A 22,099-nucleotide genomic window follows, 5' to 3' on the forward strand; every position below is an offset into this window, starting at 1 on the left:
AATGGAGTGTAATGGCAGAGGAGAGGTCCCGGGAGAGCTTGTTGGGTGTTCTTTAGAGCCCGACCGATGCCAGACTTTTGGGTCTGATGCAGGTCTCTGTTTGGGAGAGTCCACCGATAACCGACGTGTTGATCCATGTATTCATCAATTTGAAAAACCTGGTTTGATTTGACAAGAATTAACCTAATAAGCAAACAAATAAATACAAATAACCACTAAGCCATATTCAAAAAAATATATATCACAAATAGCAGATATACAAGCTCCGACACGTTGTGACCTTGCAGATCTGCTATTTCTTTTTTTAAACCTATAATGATTGGGACACATCAGCTGCATAATTACAGACAGGGGTGTCGCACCAAATTCTGGGCCCTGGGTACAAGGATTCACTGCGGGCCCCCCATGAATGTTCTTCATAGGGGGAGGGGGTTTAACCCATTTAGACTGGGAACACATTATTACGCATTATTGTGCTTTAACTATTGACAAATAGCAGATATACAAGTTCACAGCGCAGCACTCGGTGCCGCGCTTGTAGATCTGCTATTTTTCAAAAATCGTGAACATTTGTGCAAGTCTTTTTTGAAAAACCAATGTTTCCCATCTAAAAATATTTAGCTCGAGGGACTCCCCAGAAGCAACATTTGAGTTACAAACGTTTACTTAAAAAATACATATATTCAAAGATTTGCACTCATTTTCACGACTTTTCAAAAATAGCAGATCTACAAGCTCGCAGCGTGGCACTCGGTGCCGCGCTGTGAGCTTATATATCTGCTATTTTTCAATAGCTAAAGTATAAAACAATCTAGGCCCCTCCCTCCACCTTGGGCCCTAGTAACTCAGTCCCACTTTTCCACCCCCTTGTGACGCCCCTGCATGGGTCGGGCTCTACTGTTATTACACCATAGATGACAGAGTGTTCTCTTCAGGACAGTGACAGGGGCTACATGTTCGTAGCGGGTGTGCGGCCGGGGGAGCGCCGTCCGCAGGGGACAGATCGTTGATCTCCCCAGAGGATGACAGAGGGTAGGAGGGTGACAGGGAGATGCCGGATGAGGGGTCCGCGGATCCGGCAAAAGTACGTGGGGGCTTGGGGACCAGGTTAGGCTCCAGCGTTGCTCTGGCCAGAAGCTGTTTGTCATCCATCCGCTGTACCCCCTCCCCTGAACCCTCACCCTGACTGAAGGACCCTCGCCCCGACTCGGACTCCCCGTCGGACAGCTCCAGCGGTGGCGAGCTGCTGCCGTCCAGCCTGAATAGAGAGTCCAGGTACTGGGCAAACTCCAGCACCGCCTGGCTGGGGTTGCCGTTGGACAGCTGGGGCGGAGGTCCGGAGGCCGCCGACTCCGTTTTCACCCTCGACCGTTTCCGTGCCGTCTCTGTCGCTGCTCCCCACTCCTCCTCCGTTCCCTCTGCCTGCCTAGCACCAGTCTGCGGGCTGAGAGGCGCATTAGGCGTTGTCCCTGGCTGGTAGACACCAGGCATCTGCTCATCATCGGGAAGCATTTTAAGATCAGTGTGAGTCAAGACACTCTGGCTCAACAGAGTTGGAGAATGGGTTCCGCTGTAGTGAGGCGGGGTGGGAGACAGTTGCATGGGGTAATCGGGGGATCCGGATTCCAGCGGCGTGAAGTAGGCCCCGGGTTCCCTCAGGTGCTCTGGAGTGGCCTGGCACAGGCAGTCAGCGGCCAGCAGTTCAGTGCGAGAGCTGAGAGACGGATTCTCCTCGGGAATGGGTGCGTCCAAAGAGAAGGGAAGGCAACCCAGCATGGGCGAACCCTTTAGTGCAGCGGAGCTGCGCCGAGACTCCAGACTGTAGAGGGATTCAGCATCGGAGAGGTTCTCCATGATAGCTAGTGGAGCTTTGCGGTCTCTCAGCTCCACGGCCAGGCGCTCCCGTGCCCCCCGCAGCACCACGGGCACTGGGGGAGGAGGGCACTCGAGGAAACCTTCTAGAGACAACTCTGAATGTGTGGAACTAGTGGAGAGGAGAGGAAAGAACACACATGGGAGAGGGAGGGGTAGGAGAAAGGGAGAGGTGTGGTTGAGAGTAAAATAGCTGATCTACAAGCTCACGTGTTGCATTGTAACATGTTGAACTTGTAGATCTGCTATTTTCACAAAACGTTTGCACCAGTTTAGGGGCACTAGGGTTCATGTGGTTAAAACATGGTTGATAAAAGGAACACATTCACATGGAATGGAGCGTTGAATATTGGAACCATGGGGAATTGTAATAACAGGTAGACGTAAGGAAAGAGATAGGAGAGGAAGGACTAGTCACTGTCGGGCACAAACCTTGTATCTCCCAGTTTCAAATGTGTACGCATTTTGGTAAAGCAAGGCCCTGCTTCATCATACAAGATATGTGCTTGTACATCTGCTGTTTTCACTAGTTTAGTTTTAGTTTAGATGATAAATACAAAACGAACGGTTTTGGACATACAAGGTTTTCACCCGACAACGACGATATACTAGTGCTTATACTTGGTGTTTCAATACAGGAGCGGTTACATTCTGAAGGCTACACTGGTGTTGGACAGGTGCTAAACCAGATAGGGTGAGGAAGAGAGAACTGGATACTACCATACGATGAAACTGCTCTGTAGCCAGACGTGCATGTGTGCGTGCATGAGAGCGGGACAGAGATAAAGTGTTAATGATCTCATGCTATGCTTACCGTGACGCTGTCAGGCTTTTATGTTTTTGTTTTCAACAGATAAGACAACAGATAATGAAAATGCGGCTTTAAAGAGGCTACAATATATTCTTCCTGACGTGTTTCAAGAAATATTTTGCTTTTACTTAACTCAATAACTAAGGTAGGATTTGTCTTGTCTCCAGGGACGTGCAGAGAATGTTAGAGAGGCTGAAAGTTCTAAAAGGGCCCTTTGGTGAAAATAGCCGACCTCCAACCTCACACGCGTCGCAGCGCGACATGTTGTGAGCTTGGAGGTCGGCTATTTCCGATACTTGATACCACACTGAACTAAGCATAATCAAGTCAATACTGGAGATGTGGCGTAACGGCATTCTACACAGAGGGGGCAATTCTTTCAACACAAGATGCTGCATTCAAGTTCAGGACGGTTTGGACAAGGCAATTGTCTCGAATGCTGCCTTCAGGTATGGCATGGAAAGAGGGCATTTGCATTTCTTTCACCATAGTAAAAACTGCATTCATGGTCTGGAGAGGGCACTTTTTACAGACGGATAAAAGGGCCGGGGGTCAAGCCCCATTTGATGTCTACGTATGTGTGCGCGTGCCTGCTTGTCTCCTGATCAAACTATGAAGAGAGGTAAATAAATGATGTGTGTGTGTGTGTGTATTCTTCCAACTGCCTGCAGGGTTCTCACGTGTTGTTTCGTGTACTAACCGAACGCTGCTGTTCCTGCGATGGTGGGTGGTAGGCGTGGGCTGCTGAGAGTTTGTTGTTGCACCGATGAAGATGCTCTCTGGATTCAAGTCCACCTCAGTGGGGCTCACCATGATCTTGGCTGCCGAAAGCAAGGCTGTTTTCCCTTTGTTGAAGTTCTCTAGCACCTATCATCACATTCAAACACACACACAGAGACGGACAGAGGAAAGTAACACTGGTCAGTAGCGTCATACATGTTTGCCTGGTGAACTGATTGCTTTAAAAAAAAAGAAAGATTTCTAGTTAATAGGAGAAAAAAGTGAATAGTGGGAGATAATAGTGAGAATATTGAAGCAATGTTTAATGTGGAGACGGATATTATCAACAAGGAGTAGAAGTCAAATTCTGAAAGAAAAATCACAGCGCTCACCCAATTCTTGAAGATTAGAATGCTGTATTTGTGTGCAGTATCATTACAACCAGGGCTGCACAACGATTTAATATGCATGCAATTGTGAAAATTAACAATTAATTCAAACTTCTTATTTGGTCAGCCCTTTCACCGTGTCATCATCTCCTCACCGTTACACAATGTTCATTTCACCAGAAATTGTACAACTCATTTCCTCAGAGGCTATTACATACCAATACCATATGGCAATAAAGGCATTGAAAAATGATCAAATATGTTCTCAATAATCAGTATCATCTTTGAGCTAATTCAAAATAAATTCTGTCAATTTCAAATAAACCTTATTGGCTTATTGCAATCAAGGGAGGCTCAATCAGTAATGTGCACATAAGCATATCCCAAAAAGATTAAATCTCTTTTTTGTGTGTTGTGTGTGTTCACGGGTGGGAAGCCGGTGTGAGGATTGGGTCCTCCTACTGCAGTGGTTCTCAAAGTAGATTCCAGGGACTCTGTGGGTTCCTTTTAAGGGGGTCTAAATTGACCCATACAAGTCTGTTACTCTGACAGTATACAAATGGAACCAAATGAACACTAACAGGTCCATTTGTACACTGTCAGAGTTAAGGAGAGACCTTGAAATTTAAATGTGTGAGAAACACTGTCCTACTGTATGGCCAGCAGGGTAACAATACAGCATACTGTACTCTCTCTGTGAAACTCCTCTCTATAAGGTGAAAGGAAGGAGCAGGCATGTGGTTGATGACACCCTCCTCAGGCTAACAGTGGGCTGAAAAACACAGGGATTGGAGTACACATAGGAATGGACATAGACTTGGGAGAGAGAGAAAAAATAAAGTATAACCCTCCCAATATTAGTTTGAGAATGCTTGAACATCAAAACACTGTGATGATTTCACCCTAACTTCACTTGTGTCATTTATGGGCCAAATAACAATAAATGAAAGATAGACAGATGGACAAAACCCACCAAGGGCTGGTTCTACTGCATGTTAATATCATTTGCCAGGAGGTTCTACATTGAAACATAAATCCAGAAACTATCACAAAATGCGATCATTATATTTCACTGTGCAGAAGCACTACTGTGAGTAATAGACGAAGATGTAGCTTGAAAACATGAAAGTACATTCAAGTAACATAACTTAGACCTACTCTGACATTCAACGCCCACAATGGAGTCATAGATGTTCCAGTGGGATGCAACATGTTATGTAACTTCAAAACCATCACTAAAATCCTAACCAAAGAAAAATATGAACTCTGAAGTCTACAGTATATGTAAAAAAAAGACTGCAAACACAGATAGCAAATCACATCAACACACAGTTACTGTATACAGTTGCTCATCTTTAATGAGTTAATACATGCTGGAATTACAATTATATAAATAGAAATGCAAAGGAAAAACAAACAACAACGACAACATTGTTATTACAATGGAACAGAGATAGCTGCAAAATAGCCTATTATGGTAATAAAAAAAGCGCTATGTTGTTTAAAAGGATCACATGGGTACAATTAACAGTGTTATTTGTTTGGCATGGAAAAAAACATGGAGGTGATCACACCACAGCATGCAGACTCAGATGAAACTGTAGAGAAGGCCTGGTCTGTTGGACCCACGATATCAAACCACATTCCCAACAAGCTGAGGGCTTAATAACATCCATGTCATTAAAAACATGGGAGAAATTGTCAAAGAGAAAATACGTTTACGTCTATTATCTGTCCACAATAACATGGAATCTCCCCAACGCCTGTATACTTTGTTGTATGATGAAAAGCAAAAATAGTCAATCTAGATCAGGGGTCTTCAACGTTTTCAGGCAAGGGCCCCTTAGCTGAGAGAGAGATGAAGCAGGGACCCCCAATACATATATTGTAAAGAAGTGTGTTTCAGATTAATAATGTTCATGGATTTCTTAGACAGCTTAGACTTGTTTGACAGCACTGTCATCCCGTTGGAATAATGTTTATTTTCAGACGTTTAACCACTTGAACCATCAAATACTGCTCTTCTTTTCCCTCTACAAACCTCTTTGCCAAATATAGCCGATCTACAAGCTTACAACGCCTCGCAGTGCAAGGCGTTTTAAGCTTGTAGATCTGCTATTTTTGGTTATGTTCCACTCAGGGATAGGGATACTAATACTATAGGGTTGAAGTGTAAAAAAACACAATCCTATCACACAAAGATTTGGCGGCCCCCCTGTAGTAACTCTGAGGACCCCTTAGGGGTCCCGGACCCCCTGTTGAAGACCCCTGATCTAGATCTACTAATTTCGCTACTTTCTTTAAAATATTGCCTATAGGCTCTGTCTATCATTTGATAAATTGTGTACTTAATGATGATATGACAGACAGGCTAATCAGCAAAGACAGACAATACTGACAAAAAAACATGATAAAGTATATGATGATATATATACAGTATATTTGAATTTGAGTATAAAGTATTGTAGTAACATGTGTGTTGCTTACTGGAGAATAAATTGAGCATTACTGTGCCTCTATCTGCTGATACAGAGTTAGGAATAAATAGCACTTTTGTGGCTTCTTTAAGGGGGAAAAAATGAATTCATGCTGAGAAAAAGTAGAAAGAAAGAGCAGAGAATTTTGAGGAGTAGCACAAAGAGAGTTTTGGAGCTGGGTGATAGTAACCCAGAGAGAACCCAGCCAGGAATGAAGAGGGAAGAAATAGTGTGGAAGAAATGCAGTTGTCATGGAAACGTCATAAATATAGAAAAGAAGATAACGTTAGCTCCAGCAACACGTGCATGCATTAGGAGGGAAACAGACGTAAGCCATGGCTTGAAAGACTGGTTAATCAAAAGATGTGAGTGCTGAAAAGAAAGAAAAAACAAACAAACATGTAAACTGTATCAGGACCTGAAGTGTTGAAGATTCCTCGTCACATGATGGCTAAAAAAGGAGCCATACACAAAGTAAAGACTAAGACTAACTAAGATGTATTAGTGAGTCCAGTACATCTTATGTTCAAAGGACAAAACATGGAATACATCCGTATTATATTATTCACAGGAAGAGGGTGTGGTATAACCCTTAACACTGTCGTAAACAATTCATCTCTTCATAGACAAGGAAGGGTCCAGGTGTTCCACTGGTATCATGTGTAATCTGTGTCATAAAAACGTGGCAAATTTAAACTTGAAGCCTTTCTTCCTACACTGTGGAGTTACTTGTCTGTCAGACATGGTGCTAAGTGCTAAAATGAAGGGGTAGACAGAACAATCCTCAGTGTTAACTGAACCCTGAGAAACAAATGGGACCAAAAAGAGCTGTAAGGGTTCATTTGGTTACATTTTCACACTCACAGAGTTACAAATGGATCAATTAACACTGAGGACATGGCCGTGTAGTGCACCGGGGATGCAAGCATCATGAGGGGCTACGGGCAGCCTGACAACAGGAGGTAACTAACGTCTTTACTCCAATTCAAACTTTGTCGCAGGTAGAAAATAACCAGTCTACAAAGCAAGCTCACAATGCAGATTCTAGGTCGCGACACTGTTGAGCAACTACAGTATGCATCAATTAGGCTTAACGGCTATGAGGTACTGTGCCACTGGCGGGAATACATGGCAGAACAGATCTCTCTGGAGAGGAGGAGGAGAGGTGCTTCACAGAGAGGAGGTAAACTCCTTAGATATGCTGCCAGACCGAGAGGCTGGCCCAGCCATCATCTCTACACTAGCAGGAGAACTGGGGTTGTCCGTCTGGACAGGGAGTGGACTATCGGAACCAGGCTCCACTGGGACGGCTCCTGAGGGATTAGACGGAGTGTTAGAGAGAGACGCGGCAGACCCCAAGCCGTGCTCAGAGACAGAGGTGTCCCCTGACAGAGGAGGAGGAGGAACAGACCCAACACCTGCAGGAAGAGGAGAGGAAGCGGCGGCGGAGGGTAAAGAGACAGCAGCGAGGGGCTCTGAAAGAGATGATGGGGGTGTGGAGGAGGACACGTCTTTGTGTGGGACAGGGAGGAGAGTGATAGAGGGTAAATCAGGGGTTAGGGATATGGTGGCGGTGCGGGTTGGCTGCTCCACCTCCATGTCCACCGTCTCCACCCAGTCTGCTTGCTCAGACAAGGAGGGGCAGAATGGTTCCAGCACCTGTAGAGACACCAGAGTTATCACACCACAGCCAGAGCACCACACACACACACGCACGCACGCACGCCACACACACACACACACACACACACACACACACACACACACACACACACACACACACACACACACACACACACACACACACACACACACACACACACACACACACACACACACACACACACACACACACACACACACACACACACACACACACACAGTGTGTGTCTCTCTCACACACACAGTGTGTGTCTCTCTCACACACACAAACGTTGTCTGTCTCTCACACACACACACACTCCGTCTCTCTCTCTCTCACTCACACACACACACTCCGTCTCTCTCTCTCTCACTCACACACACACACTCCGTCTCTCTCTCACTCACACACACACACTCCGTCACACACACACACACACACACACACACACACACTGTCTCTCTCATACACACAGAGTGTGTCTCTCTCACACACACACTCCGTCTCTCTCTCACACACACAAACGTTGTCTGTCTGTCTCTCACACACTCCGTCTCTCTCTCACTCACACACACACACTCCGTCTCTCTCTCACTCACACACACACACACTCCGTCACACACACACACACACACACACACACACACACACACACACACACACACACACACACACACACACACACACACACACACACACACACACACACACACACACACACACACACACACACACACACACACACACACACACACACACACACACACACCCCCTTCGGTACACAAACCTTGGTGCAAGACCCTGGCTTGTAGTGACACACACACACACAGAGCATACACAGAAACCGTGGCACATCAATAGAGAAACCTTGGTGCAACCTGGACAGCGCGTCAGATGCATGCACACACATCTATACTGCCTATAGTCTTGGTCATGGTGTACAGTATGTGTTTATGTAGATGTGGCCATGACTCCCATACACCCATAGATGAGAGAATCCTGTGACTCCCACCAGGAGTGAACAGCCCCCATGCTTAGCCACTGGACCAACAAGAAAGGGAAAGACGAGTGGTTAGCTGGAAGATAGGCTCCAATGACTCCATGCATGAACACATCATCAAACTCCCTATTTACATGTGTAGATGTCAGCTTGCAGGAAATAAACCATTTTGAAGGGGAATACCACTGAATTTAAGAATTCTAGTTGAATTGGCATCTCTGGGGTGATTTTCCTCACACCAATACCATCCATTGGACATTTATTCTATGTAGTGTTAAATACAGCTTTGTGAAAATATGGAAATAAAGAAAATAATAATACAATGGTTAAAACTATACTGAGGGACACTGCTGTGTACTGTTGCAAATTACAGAACAATGTCTTGACTGCACAAAATCTAATCAGAACCAAATATCTAATGAACCACACAGCACGAGTGAAAATCTCTGAGGTACCCAATGAAACAACTGCTGGCTTCTACCTTTAGCAGAGAGATAATCAAAGTTGTGAATTCTTAAATTGTGGCATTTCCCTTTAAGAACAAGTTAATAAAGGCATAAGAAATATCAGTGTCAGAGACCAATTTATTACTGACAATTAGATCAGTACCAATATACAGTAAATACTAGACCCACCAACCCAAACATTTATGCATTCTTTAAATTCAACAAGGCAGAATTTATTTCACCCATTTATTCAGTGCATTCATTTTTTTTAAATATAGTTTAGTATAAACACCCATGTCTTTGCTCATGCATAAAGATATATGTATCCACATACCTTGTTGAGGCCCTCCATCACCATGTGAGGCATATGTTCATTAAGCATGGCAGGTGATATGATGACCTCGTCAAAGGCCTTGTTGTCCCCCCACAGAGCTGAGTAGTTGGGCTCCTCCTGACCACAGCTAGAGAGAGAGGGGAACATTTTTATATTCATAATGTGTCACTTTTACCAGGGGTGTCACAAGGTTACTAGGGCCCAAGGTGGAGGAGGGGCCTTAATTATTTTATACTTTAGCTATTAAAAAATAGCGGATATACAAGCACACAGCACGGCACTCGGTGCAAGCTTGTAGATCTGCTATTTTTGAAAAGTCGTGAAAATGTATGCAAATATTTGAATATATGTATTATGTATTTAAGCGAACATTTGTAACTCAAATTTTGCTTCTGGGGGGTCCCTGGAACTAAATATTTTGAGATGGGGGGGGGGGGGGGGGGGGGGTCCGTGCCAAACACATATGATTTTGGGGGTCCTTCACATGAAAGAGTTTGAGCACCACTGACATAGAAACAGGTCTTTCAAAAATCCTTAGAAGGATTTGAAATATTCAAACAAAGACTTTTCAAAACTAGCAGATCTACAAGCTCGCAGTGCCGCGCTGTGAGCTTGTATATCTGCTATTTTTCAATAGTTAAAGCACAAAATAATGCGTAAAAAATTAATTCCCAGTCTAAACGGGTTAAACCCCCTCCTCCCCCTATGAAGAACATTCATGGGGGGCCGGCAGTGAATCCTTGTACCCAGGGCCCAGAATTTGGTGCGACACCCCTGCTAGAGAGAGAGTAACATTTTTGAGCGGTGGTAAACCGCTCCTAAGAGTGGCTGTGCGTGTGTCTGTAGCCACTTTTCCTCAGCGTTTTGCCATAGCAATATGTGTGTGTGCGTAGCCATATTACATCACATTACATCACCGGTAGCCACTATCTGTAGCCACCTTTCCTCAGCGTTTTGCCATAGCAATGTGTTTTCCTCAGCGTAGCCATATTACATCACCAATTACATCCTAGACCTATATATCCTAGTCTTTTTCCTCAGCGTTTTGCCATAGCAATGTGTGTGTGTGTAGCCTGTATTACATCACCAATTACCAATTGAAGACGTTATGCAAGCACGACCACCGCTCACTTCACATTGGGTGTGATTTTTATATTCATAATGTGTTACTTTTAACGCCACATTAACACATTTTGTTGCATTCTGAACCCACATGGGCCTGTCACACCAGCACTGTAACAAGCCAAGCCACTTCCAAAATACAGCCTTTGGCCACCAGATAGCAGCGTGGGTTTAAAAATTACAAGCCGGCTTGGTTCTTTTCAATGATTATTAGATAATCATAGGTTTACTTAAAACCCAAACAAACTAATGACATGGCATCAACGTCACATAGCTGGAGAGGGGCCAGAATGCCTGGGTGGGTTTACTACGGAGTCTGTGGGCAGGGCCATTACAAGATGTTTAGGTTGACAAGGATGTCTTACATGATCTATATCCAATATCATTTTCTTAATTACATTCATGTCACCTGAACGTAACTTATATTACAGTCCATGATATATCCTTGAATACACCTCATAATGACAGCTTTTATTGCGACCGTAGGTCGCAGTTTACTTGTTCCCCTGACACATCACTGTGACATCACAGTGATGTCAGATACTGAGAGAAGGGATCTCCATATATGGGCATAAACAGGTGACATCACAGTGGTGTGGCTGGTTCAGACAGGGATCTCCATGTATGGGCATAAAAGGGAATGTATGTTGTGATGTCCTGGGAACCACTCTATCTATGCCCATATGGAGATCCCCGATGTCATCAATATTCAGCCCATATCTAACAGGACTTCATATGGGAATGCCCATATATGGAGGAACACAGCCCATATCTGTGTGGCTGGTTCAGACAGGGATCTCCATGTATGGGCATAAAAGGGATTGTACTGTATGTATGATGTCAGATGTGATAGTCGTCATAGGACTTTCACATAACAAATAACTGAGTAAGCATGTTTGGGGTCTCACAGCATATCTCCATATATACGGATCTCCATATAAGGGTAACTGGTCCGATATACATCACTGGCCAGACGGCCAGGGTGAGGTCGCTTGTCGCCCTGAGGCATCTTACTAGTAACGATAGTACCGTTTGTGACAGGGCAGTGAAATGATAGCTCACCATCATATACACTGGGCATGTCATAATAAGCAAACATTTGGCAAACACATCTAATCTACAAGCTCACAACGCATCACAATGAGATTTGGTATTGAAAGAAAAAAAAGGAAAGGACCTAGTATAAACCCATGGGCAACCCCATCAAGTAGGGGTTAAGTGGTTAAGACCCATGTACTGTATCATTAATGTAATCCACCCTCCAACTTTAATACTTGTCCTCTCACCATGTCTCTGGAGGGTGGTTGTGCACCACGTGAATAATCCTGCCAGGGGGGTAGAGAGGGGTTGAAGCAGACAGGGCAATGCTGAGGTCACTGGGGTGGAGCCACAGCCGGGTGCTGGGCGGAGCCGTGGGTTGGGCCTGGGCCTGGGCATCATCCTCCACCGGAAGCTCTGACTTTGGAATGCACTTGGTTCCCCCAGCAATGATCCTCCACTGTTACAGAGGGAGGTATGTCTCAAGTGTTTTATACTTTTGATTAAGAGTGCATGGCCTATATCATTGGTTCTCAACCTTTTCAGGCCATGACCACCAACATAAACATATTTTAACTGGGGACCCCCCCCACCCTAACGAGCACAAAGAGTTGAGGCATTACATTTTGTATAACACAGTGAAAATAAATTGTGAAAATAGCAGATCTACATGCTCACAACGCCTCGCGTTGCGAAGTGTTGTGAGCATGTAGATCGGCTATTTTCACAATTTCAGCCTCTAATATTTGACAATTTGGCCAATGTTTGATTTGCAATTTTAAAGGTATTAAAAAGTCCTTAGAAATGTATAGATACTCTCTATACACTTAAACCTTACCTTGGTTTGTTTACTGTTGAGTGATAAAATAATGTTGCACATTAAGTTAATAATATGGGGACCTCCCAAATAATTTGGGGACCCCCCCTGAGGGTCCTGACCCACAGGTTGAGAACCACTGGCCTATATGGCAGCTTGTTCTTGACTGCACTTGAAAGTAAAGTCACCTTTGGCTTGTTGCTCTTCTGCAGGACTTCCAGTAGGTGGCGTCGAAACCCCTCCAGCTGTGAGAGGCCAATCCTATGAGAGACCATTAGTAGAAATGGGTGCCCTGTTACCAAGTTTATTGACAACAGTGAAACAGAGGTTGAGAAGATAAAACTGAACTGTACCTTGGGACTAGGTCTTTCCCCAACACTACAGAGCTGACAAACTCTTTGGAATACTCCATAGCATCCTCACTGGTGAAAAGGATGGGGAAAGTGAGGTTATTTTGAGGCAGAGGGTGTGGAGGGTGGTGTGTGGTAAATAGAGGTAAAAACAATGAACACATCTCCTTACTGAAATGATAAGTAATTCCATGTCAAATCTTGAAGTTGAAACATACATTTCTTATAATAAAAAAAAATTAATAAAGATTTCAAAAAGGCCCTAGTAAATAATGATGCGCAATAAAGTCCACTATGATGTGTGCTTATGCCAGTTCCCCACATTTACGTAATCCTTATCACTGCCAACACTAGCCCCATATAGAACCTCACCCTCCACTGCATACTGTTGTGCTCCGAGATGAGGTCCTATGGGGTTATCACCGGGCTGGGGTAGAATGCCTCCACGCCGAGGTAGATCACCATTTTCCCCGACATTGTATCCAAAAAGTAAAGGTAGTTCCACGCTCCTAGAGTATGATTTTCCATCCCACGGTACATAAAACACGTACTACGGCATGAAACAACCGCTTAAAATCGCTAGTTTTGTCCGCCAGTGTAATGTTTTCCCATTCAACCAGAACTCCCCCGGCGGCAGTTGCCTTATTCTGCTACAATGGGAAGGGCGCAGTAATGGCACCTGCCGCCGGGGGCTTTTTTACTAAATAAGTAATTGAATACCGTTTCCCAACGCCGTAGTGCATGTTTTATGTAACGTGGGATGGAAAATCATACTCTGGGAGCATGGAACTACCTTTATTTTTTGGATACAATGTCAGGAAAAGGGTGATCTACCTCGGCATTGAGGCATTCTACCTCACCCATACACCCAGTATGTGACTTTCTGAGGACTCCCAGATACCCTGGTGCAGCACTGAGACCTTGCTAGTTGAGGCACATTGCTTGCTCTTTTGTTTTTTTGTGATCATATTATTAGTCACTCTCTTATGGGGCTGTGAAACAGCATAAATTCAACTTCTTATGCTTTCTCCCCTCTCTGGCTTAATAATGCCCTTGTCAGGTAGATAGCCCTTAAAGAATATAATAATAATATGTTAATTTAATTAAGCATACTGCGAAGCTTGCTCAATGTGACCCTGGCCATACCTACAGACAGACACCTATTGACCAATGAGTCCTGACAGACAGGGGACAAACAGACAAAGCCAGATGTAGGAGCGGTTAGCACCACTCAAAAACCCAGTCTTAAGTCAGAGTTATAAAACTTTAGGTTCCTTCCAACCCATTTTGGATCACTAACTAGCAGTGTAAATATTCTGTTTTTTAAACTTTCCTAAAAAAATATATAATAATAAATAAATAGCCTAATATAATCAAATATTAATCATAAAGTATTTCATTATTGTATGAACTGAACTGGAACATTGCTTCCATAGACTGGTTGCTTCCTTGTTTTGTGTTTCATTGAACAACCAGGAAATCCCTAAGTGGACCTTTGGAAATGAATTCCATTGATGTTTAACTGTTTGATGAACTGAACCGAATTAATATGGAATGGGAAGGAACTATTTACTTTACCTTTAAAATGTAATATACCCTTTGAAAAATCAAACAGATGTTGTGGTTGAGTTTATTTAAATTGAGTGCAGGCATGCACTGTTTTGTCATTTGAGTTTGAAAATGTAAATTTTAGTTTACAGGTTTTCCCTGAGAGAGAGATAGCGGATGGTTTCAAATCGTTTTATTTTTTTTAAATTGTTGGCTTCGTTCTGGCATCGAACATCAAGGACTCCGGTGAGATCCCTTGTTGTTTAATTAAAAGGTCAGTTTCATGGACATGCTCGTGTTAGAAGCCGTTTCACTGAGGAAATTATTGATTATATTATTGATCTTGTGGTGTTATCTTCTTTCTCCAGCTATACCACCAACATGTGGAACGCCCTTCCGCAAGCCTTAAAGGAGTGCAAATCCCTAGCTTCCTTCAAAATTGGTATGAAAAGTCACCTTCAGACGGCTGCTACTCGAGACTTGTAAATAGACTAAGCCCCCGTGTTTCCACCCCCCTCTTTTTTCCCCCCATTTTTCTGCTTTTGTAATTGATGTTATCCTATGTAAAGTACTATGTTCTATCCGTCTGTCTTTCAATGTTATATGAGATGCATAAAGTGGTTCCTGTGTAAATAAGTCGTAAAGCTTACTAGGATCTCCTTTTAGTTGACCTTGTACCAGTGATTTTTGCTGTCATGAAACTACCTTTTTCTATTGCAAACTGTTAATAAACTCTTCAATCAATCAATCAATCCTTTGTGAATTAAAAATTGCCCGACTTATACCACTTTACAAATCAGGTGATCCTTATAATTTTGGGAATTATCATACAGTATCCATTCAATAATTCTGGAGAAACGTACTTAACTTAACTTAAAATAATCTCAAAGCACTTAGTTGAGCACTTAGTAAATTCCTTTTTTGCATATAACACACACACATGAACATGCACTCACCTGAGCAGGCCACCAGGTGGGGAGTAGGAGTAGCAATGAAGTGTTGGGTACTGAGGTCTGAGCAAAAAGGAGAGGATAGCAGCAGTGCCCGCACCAAGGGAATGCCCTACTATCACCAGCCCATAGTGCATGGTGCCTTTACCCTGAGTGAGAGGGAGAGAGAGAGCGAGAGAGAGAGACACACAAACAGACAGAGATTAAATCCACAATTCTACAAAACCCTAACTCAGGGGTCTTCATCGTTTTCAGGCCAAGGATCCCTTAGCTGAGAGAGAGAGATGAAGCAGGGACCCCCAGCCACTACATATTGTATATTACATATCGTATAAAATTGTGTTGCAGATTTAAAATGACCATGGATTTCTTACACAGCTTAGACTTGTTTGACCACACTATCATCTGTGTAGGTTGGATTTATGTGTATGTTCATATACTGTATTTAACCACTTGAACTGTCAATACATACTAGTCTGCTCTTTTCCCTCTACACCAAACCTCTGTGCCAAAAAATAGCCGATCTACAAGCTCACAACGCCTCGCAGTGTGAGGCCTTGTGAGCTTGTAGATCTGCTATTTTTTTATGTTCCACTAAGAATAGGGATGCTAGGGTTCGAGTGATAATTTAAAAAACATGTTCCTATCACACAAAGATTTGGCGGCCCCTGTAGTAACTTTGAGGGGTCCCGGACCCCCCGTTGAAGATTAACTAACCCTAATTATTATAATGATAAAAGTTGTAAAGCTAGGTTCCTAACCTGATAAATGTTTGGTTAAAAATTCAACAAAAGAATTATTAATAATAATACATATATTGGGACATTATATATCCATAGCTACCAGTACCAGTACATCCAATAATACATTGTCCATTATTCAAGTCAGTGAATTGATGTACCAAATCTCTTCCAAAGGCTTGTGACAATATCATTTCCTGTTCCAGTCTCTTCTTAATGTATTCTGCTGATTTAACCATCCCCTGAGAGTGGAAGAAGGGCAGTGGGGAGGAGGAGAAGGAGAAAGAATGGGACAAGAAGACAGTCAAATTAATCTCATATTTTAAGTCCCCATGAAGTCAAAATACTGCAGGTGATTCTGAGTGTAAGAGCAAGAACAATTTGAGCATTGTTGCTTATTTAATTGTTTAATTAATGATGTCATAGCAGGGCTGGGTCAAGGCCAAATTGCCTGGCTATTTAACAAGGTGCCAAATCACACGCAGGTGTTGCTGATGGCAGAGGCATACTGTTTTCAAAGGTGTCTCAAGAGCTTGGTCTGTATTCCTGCGTACTGTCTATGTTAAGTTTGCTGTATTTATTTATTTATTTGTACTGAAGTATAGGAGTCTGACGTGACAGAAAATAAATATAATTTATTTAACTCGACAACAAGTTTTGGACATCAGTTTATTGAGCACACATCTATAGCCCTGGCCATCGGCATCCATGCTCCAAGTATTGGACTTGGGCACTGAGCTTTTAGCGTATGTGTCATGGGATAATGGCCACTTATAGGCCAGTTACTAGGGATGCACCGACTGGGAAATTCTGGACAGATACCAATACCGATGTTTAACCCTAGAACACTAACACTTAATTGTGTCACCCCATCACTAACGCAGGGTATATTTTACCCAATATAATACATCCATAATAATATATTTATTTTATAAATGAATATTTAGTTTATATAAGAATTTTACAGTTTTACTAGAAAATGGAACATAAGTGCAGGAGATTCAGCCTGCCCTCAGAATAGAACACTACCAATACAATTCCAGGCAATTAAAAATGTTACAGTAATCATGTGGCGCCTCTTGCCTCCCATCACACCTGCATTGTTTTATAGTTGTAGCAAATTGGGTTGGCACAACTTGGCAGTCGCCAGAAACCTTATTTCCTTTCCAAAAAAATGAATTGGGTTAAGGTCCAGGTGCCTGGTTTTGATACATTCTGAAGATGTTGGTATATGTGCCAACTCCAGACTTTGAAAAATAACAATTGATGTATGTAATGTAATGTGTATTTTGCCTTCTTGACAGAGAATACCATTCTGTATGATCACAATCTGACTATTTCCCTTAAGACATGTAGCTTGCTGGGCTCCTTCAAGGCTGCCCTGAAAATCCACCTTTCAGGAAGCCAGAGGCAAAGGTAGTCATCACACCCAACCCCCATTTATTTTATTTATATTTTATAATTGCATTAAATGTAGTTCTTTACTCTGTACATACAATGGTCTTTTATTAATTATATTAAATGTTGTTCTTGTTACTATTTGCATTGTATATTGAATGCCAAGGACTTCCAACGTAAACAAAGCCGTAAAAGGTCTTATTTGGGATGTTCCTTTTTGGGCAGGATGTTTAACCGGCCTGTGCTGCACTGTTTGTGTTGTCTCTACTTCTCATGTTACTCATGTTTGTCAAAATAAATGATACAATCTTTTCCAAGAATAAGATAGTTGATTGAAATGTTTGTTCTTAAAAAATTATAATAATGTTTCTGCTATATTATACGTCTTGTTAAAAGTACTGAATATCAATCAAATCAAGTCCATCTCTGAGTCAAGTTACAACACCACATTCTGTCTCATGTATAAAATACAGCCAACCACAAGGACATAATTGCCCATAATGTAATTTAATGCAGACTTTCAATAAGCTAATTGATTATTCTACTGTTAAGAGGTGAAACAACCCCTCAGGCCCTTGGATGATATTAGTTATTATGTGTAGGGAGTTCAGAGGGTAGACAGAACCAAGGTCAAGAACCTCCAGATGAAAGTGTCCGGTTTAGTAAAGCAGACTGAATGCTAACCTTGTGGCCCAACCAGTTCCCATGTTGCTCCTCCACTGGAAGACGCTCAGAGTCCCCTGTCAGATCAGTCAGCGCATCCTGACACATAGAGGACAGGTTAAAAATGCCACAACCACCACAGCATTCTGTTATGTCATACATCTGACGTAAGAGCAAAATGGCCACTGTGTGATATTGGTCAATACATGGGCACATAGAAAGAACACAAATGAAAACACAAACAGAAAAGATCAACTGTTTTCTGAAACATGTGATGAGCATGAGGGAGTTTATGAACAGGATTGCGTGTCAAACCACTAGGCCTTTGATTGCTCTCACAAAGGCACTAGAATGAGCAAAGCTAATATCAAACAGATGTTTGGTGAATCTTACTATGAGAAGAACACGAACGGCTGCATCTCACCTTAGGTGACAGGGTTCCTCTGATACTGAGAACGACCTTCTTTTTGCCATGGTCAACTGCCACAAAAAATGGTGTCTCGTAAACCTTTAAGGACACGGACAGAGAGAAAGATATGGGGAAGAAGTGAGAGAATGCAGCTGGAAACATTAAACTCACTTTGCCACTTGATTTGCCATTCACTTTATGCATGCACATATCCTCTATTCCAGTTCAAGCTGTAACAAGGGATTCAAACACCTCACATCCAGACTTGACAAAGAAGGACTTTGTCTATAAACTTTTCTCTGTTGGGCACAGTCCACATTCACTAGAACTCTGGCACACTGTATGCCAGGGTTTTATGGATGGAAACTGACTAAGAAACATCTGCTTTACAAATTATAGCCATTGTGTGGCACAAGCGTTAGCTGCTATGGAAATTCAAAAATAGAAAAAGTACTTGTGATTAGGAAACTATTCAGCGACTATTCAGCAACAGCTAATTGGATGTTTTGTGGACTGTGCAAATATACACGGTAATGCTAAAGGTGAATTGAAGTATAATAAACAGATAATGCAAAAACAAAACATCCACTTGGCGTAGTAGAAGCCATTTAGGGCTTATAAGGTATGCACAGACTGAAACATTAAAACATTACCCAATGTCACCAATGTTAGAAGAAGGCAATTTAAGGTGATTATATTGCTGCTATCCGTTTCAAAAATGTGTATTTCTAAAAGCAAATTGAATATTAGTGGTTTTGTAAGTCAGTTTTTCCAATTTGAAATGTGAGATAGCTCCGTTTACACAATGCTTACATACAGTATTTTCCTAAATATTTTCTTAAATTGTTTCCTTATGCTTTTGACACTTGGTTTGGCAATGTAAACTTATGTTTTCTCATGCAAATAAAGCTGAATTGAATTGATCATTTATCAGTATGACAGAATTTAGGATGGTTATCTATTAATAGTGGCAGGTATTCTGTAGCTAAACAATACAGGTCAGATGTTTAGCTATGGTCTGAATGAAATCATTTTACAGAATTTAGTTTAAATAATGTAATAATTACATATCAGCAGTGGCTTCACAAAGGAACAGAAATTAACCATTCATAGCGGTGGCATAATCAATCCAGAGTTTATTCTACATTTGTGGTTTTCCAGTACAGACTGGTGAAACTCTGGGACGCACCTAATAGATAGCAATGACAAAAATAGACCTTTTGTGTCACAACCAGCCAATCAAAGGTGAAAATTACTTTCCCTGACATCACATCATGGACCGCCCAACACCTTTCTTCCCCCCTTGTTATTCCTGTTAAGCAAGCCTGAAAGACCTGTGACTGCCGGGGTTAACTCACAGCATCGTGGCAGGAAGTGTAGACAATGTGAACCTGCTTGAGGTCCCTGTCCAGGAAGTGCCTCCGGATGGCCAGGACATTACAACCACAACAGTTGTCCTCCTCCACTGTCACGGTCTGAGACAGGCGAGAACCAGACACTGATGTGCAGCTAGGGGAGGAGAAATGGAGAAACAATGCCCGAGGTTATTAGAGGAAAGGAGGACACTCGAGATGGAGGTGTAGACTAAAAAAAGAAGGTCAGTAAGAGGGAATGAGAAGGACAAAAAGAAAGAAATGGCAATTTATGTGCACCGAAAATAGCAGACCTAAAAGCTCACAACTCGTCGTTGTGAGCTTGTAGGTTGGTAACTTTCAAGTACGAATCAGGCTTAATGCAGTGCCATTAAGCTGGCAATCTGCCTAAGAGTGTTTCATTCTATTATAGCCTCTGTGGGTGTGGGCTGTGGTAGAGTGGTATTGTCTCAATGGATTGCCACTTAGCGGTCAGTTAGAGCTCTAAGGCTGGGCACGTGAATGAACGTGCGTGCGTGTGTGTGGCTGTGTGTGTGTATGTGTATGTGTATGTGTATGTGTGTGTGTGTGTGTGTGTAAGCTCACGGGCAGGAACTGGCCAGGCGACATAGCCCACAGGCAGGCTTCCTCATTAGGTACATGGGCCAACCATACGCAGCCAAGGCAAAAAGCATGAAATAACACACATCCTTGTACATGTTCATCTCAGGCTGGGAAAGGAAAGGACACATACAGTAATGTACATGAGAGTTCTGTCAATTAACAACCGATGAAGAAGAGTAATAACACATTCAGACCCACTAATGCAAAACATCATCATCATCTCATGATGAGATAATGCAACACACACACACACACACACACACACACACACACACACACACACACACACACACACACACACACACACACACACACACACACACACACACACACACACACACACACACACACACACACACACACACACACACACACACACACACAGAGCATAATGGCAACTTTATGACATAAGCCTTTTAGATGTGTTCTTCCACTTACAGAGCGACAGCTCTAAATCTAAGGCTTTGTTCTGCATGAAACACCATATGAAAGATAACAACGGATCAGATTAGATGTATTTGTATTACACCACTAAGACTTCCTAATCGGGAGATAAGCGACCGTCATGTCGCATACACAAACTTTAGAAGGCAATCATAGCCAATCAGGGGGGAATATGGGAAATGGGACAGGTCCATGTTGATGACATGACTTTAGAGATACTGTGTACCGCTTTGTGAGATTTTAGAGCAAAATCTGTAGCAGCAGTGTCCAAAAAAAATGTTTTGCAAAGATAACAACGGATCAGATTAGCTGTATTACATAAATCTAGCACAAAGATAACCAGCATTTTGTTCCTTTTAAGTGGGTAAACCAATGTCTTTCAGCACCAAACTGCTGATGTTCCTTTCTCCCAATAAATCCTCTGTTTTCCTGGTAAGATAATATCTAAGGTCATAAATTAGACTGCTGAACACTATTTTATGAAGAGCACATACGTATTTAAGATAAACTTAATCTTCCGGTATTTCACTCTGTTTAATAATTCAGAGTATAAGATTCCTTCAGATATTATGATATTCTATTCCGCATTATCAGAAGCAGAGTGACAGATACTCACTGCGGTCTTAAGGTCCAGGTATTTGGTCTTGCGAGTGACAGGCATCCCAGATAAGAAGGCTAAAATATCATTGTTGGCCTGAGGGGGGAAAAGGTTAGAATCATACATTATTCCTGTAACAACACAACACTCCTGTACACACTCACACATGCATGTGAACAGTTGCACACTACAATTTTTGATTTAGTTTTAGCCATAGTCTTTTAAATAGAATTTCCTTTAGTGTTGTCTGATCCACAGTTGATTTTGTCTACAAAAATGTATTTTGGCGGGCCCTGATGGTGATTTCACACTTGGTTGCATGCTGAAAATAGCCGATCTAGATGCTCACGACGCA

General features: G+C 42.5%; 1 protein-coding gene across 1 annotated transcript in view; it reads right to left on the reverse strand.

Annotated features, from left to right (window-relative positions):
• Positions 1-639: 639 nt before the first annotated feature.
• dagla (diacylglycerol lipase, alpha) overlaps positions 640-22,099 on the reverse strand; it is a 64,002-nt gene continuing 42,542 nt past the window's right edge. The window contains exons 8-20 of the mRNA XM_080730653.1: positions 21,763-21,840; positions 20,685-20,809; positions 20,085-20,235; positions 18,742-18,825; positions 18,339-18,416; positions 16,418-16,498; positions 15,523-15,665; positions 13,022-13,090; positions 12,857-12,929; positions 12,100-12,311; positions 9,692-9,818; positions 3,384-3,550; positions 640-1,984 (exon numbers count right to left, since the gene is read on the reverse strand). Of these exons, the coding sequence (XP_080586779.1) occupies positions 904-1,984; positions 3,384-3,550; positions 9,692-9,818; positions 12,100-12,311; positions 12,857-12,929; positions 13,022-13,090; positions 15,523-15,665; positions 16,418-16,498; positions 18,339-18,416; positions 18,742-18,825; positions 20,085-20,235; positions 20,685-20,809; positions 21,763-21,840 (2,469 nt within the window). The 3' untranslated portion in view covers positions 640-903. The remainder of the gene's footprint in view (positions 1,985-3,383; positions 3,551-9,691; positions 9,819-12,099; positions 12,312-12,856; positions 12,930-13,021; positions 13,091-15,522; positions 15,666-16,417; positions 16,499-18,338; positions 18,417-18,741; positions 18,826-20,084; positions 20,236-20,684; positions 20,810-21,762; positions 21,841-22,099) is intronic.

This window comes from Nannobrachium achirus (genome assembly GCF_963921795.1).
Source record: "Nannobrachium achirus genome assembly, chromosome: 7".
In the NCBI taxonomy this organism is placed as follows: domain Eukaryota; kingdom Metazoa; phylum Chordata; class Actinopteri; order Myctophiformes; family Myctophidae; genus Nannobrachium; species Nannobrachium achirus.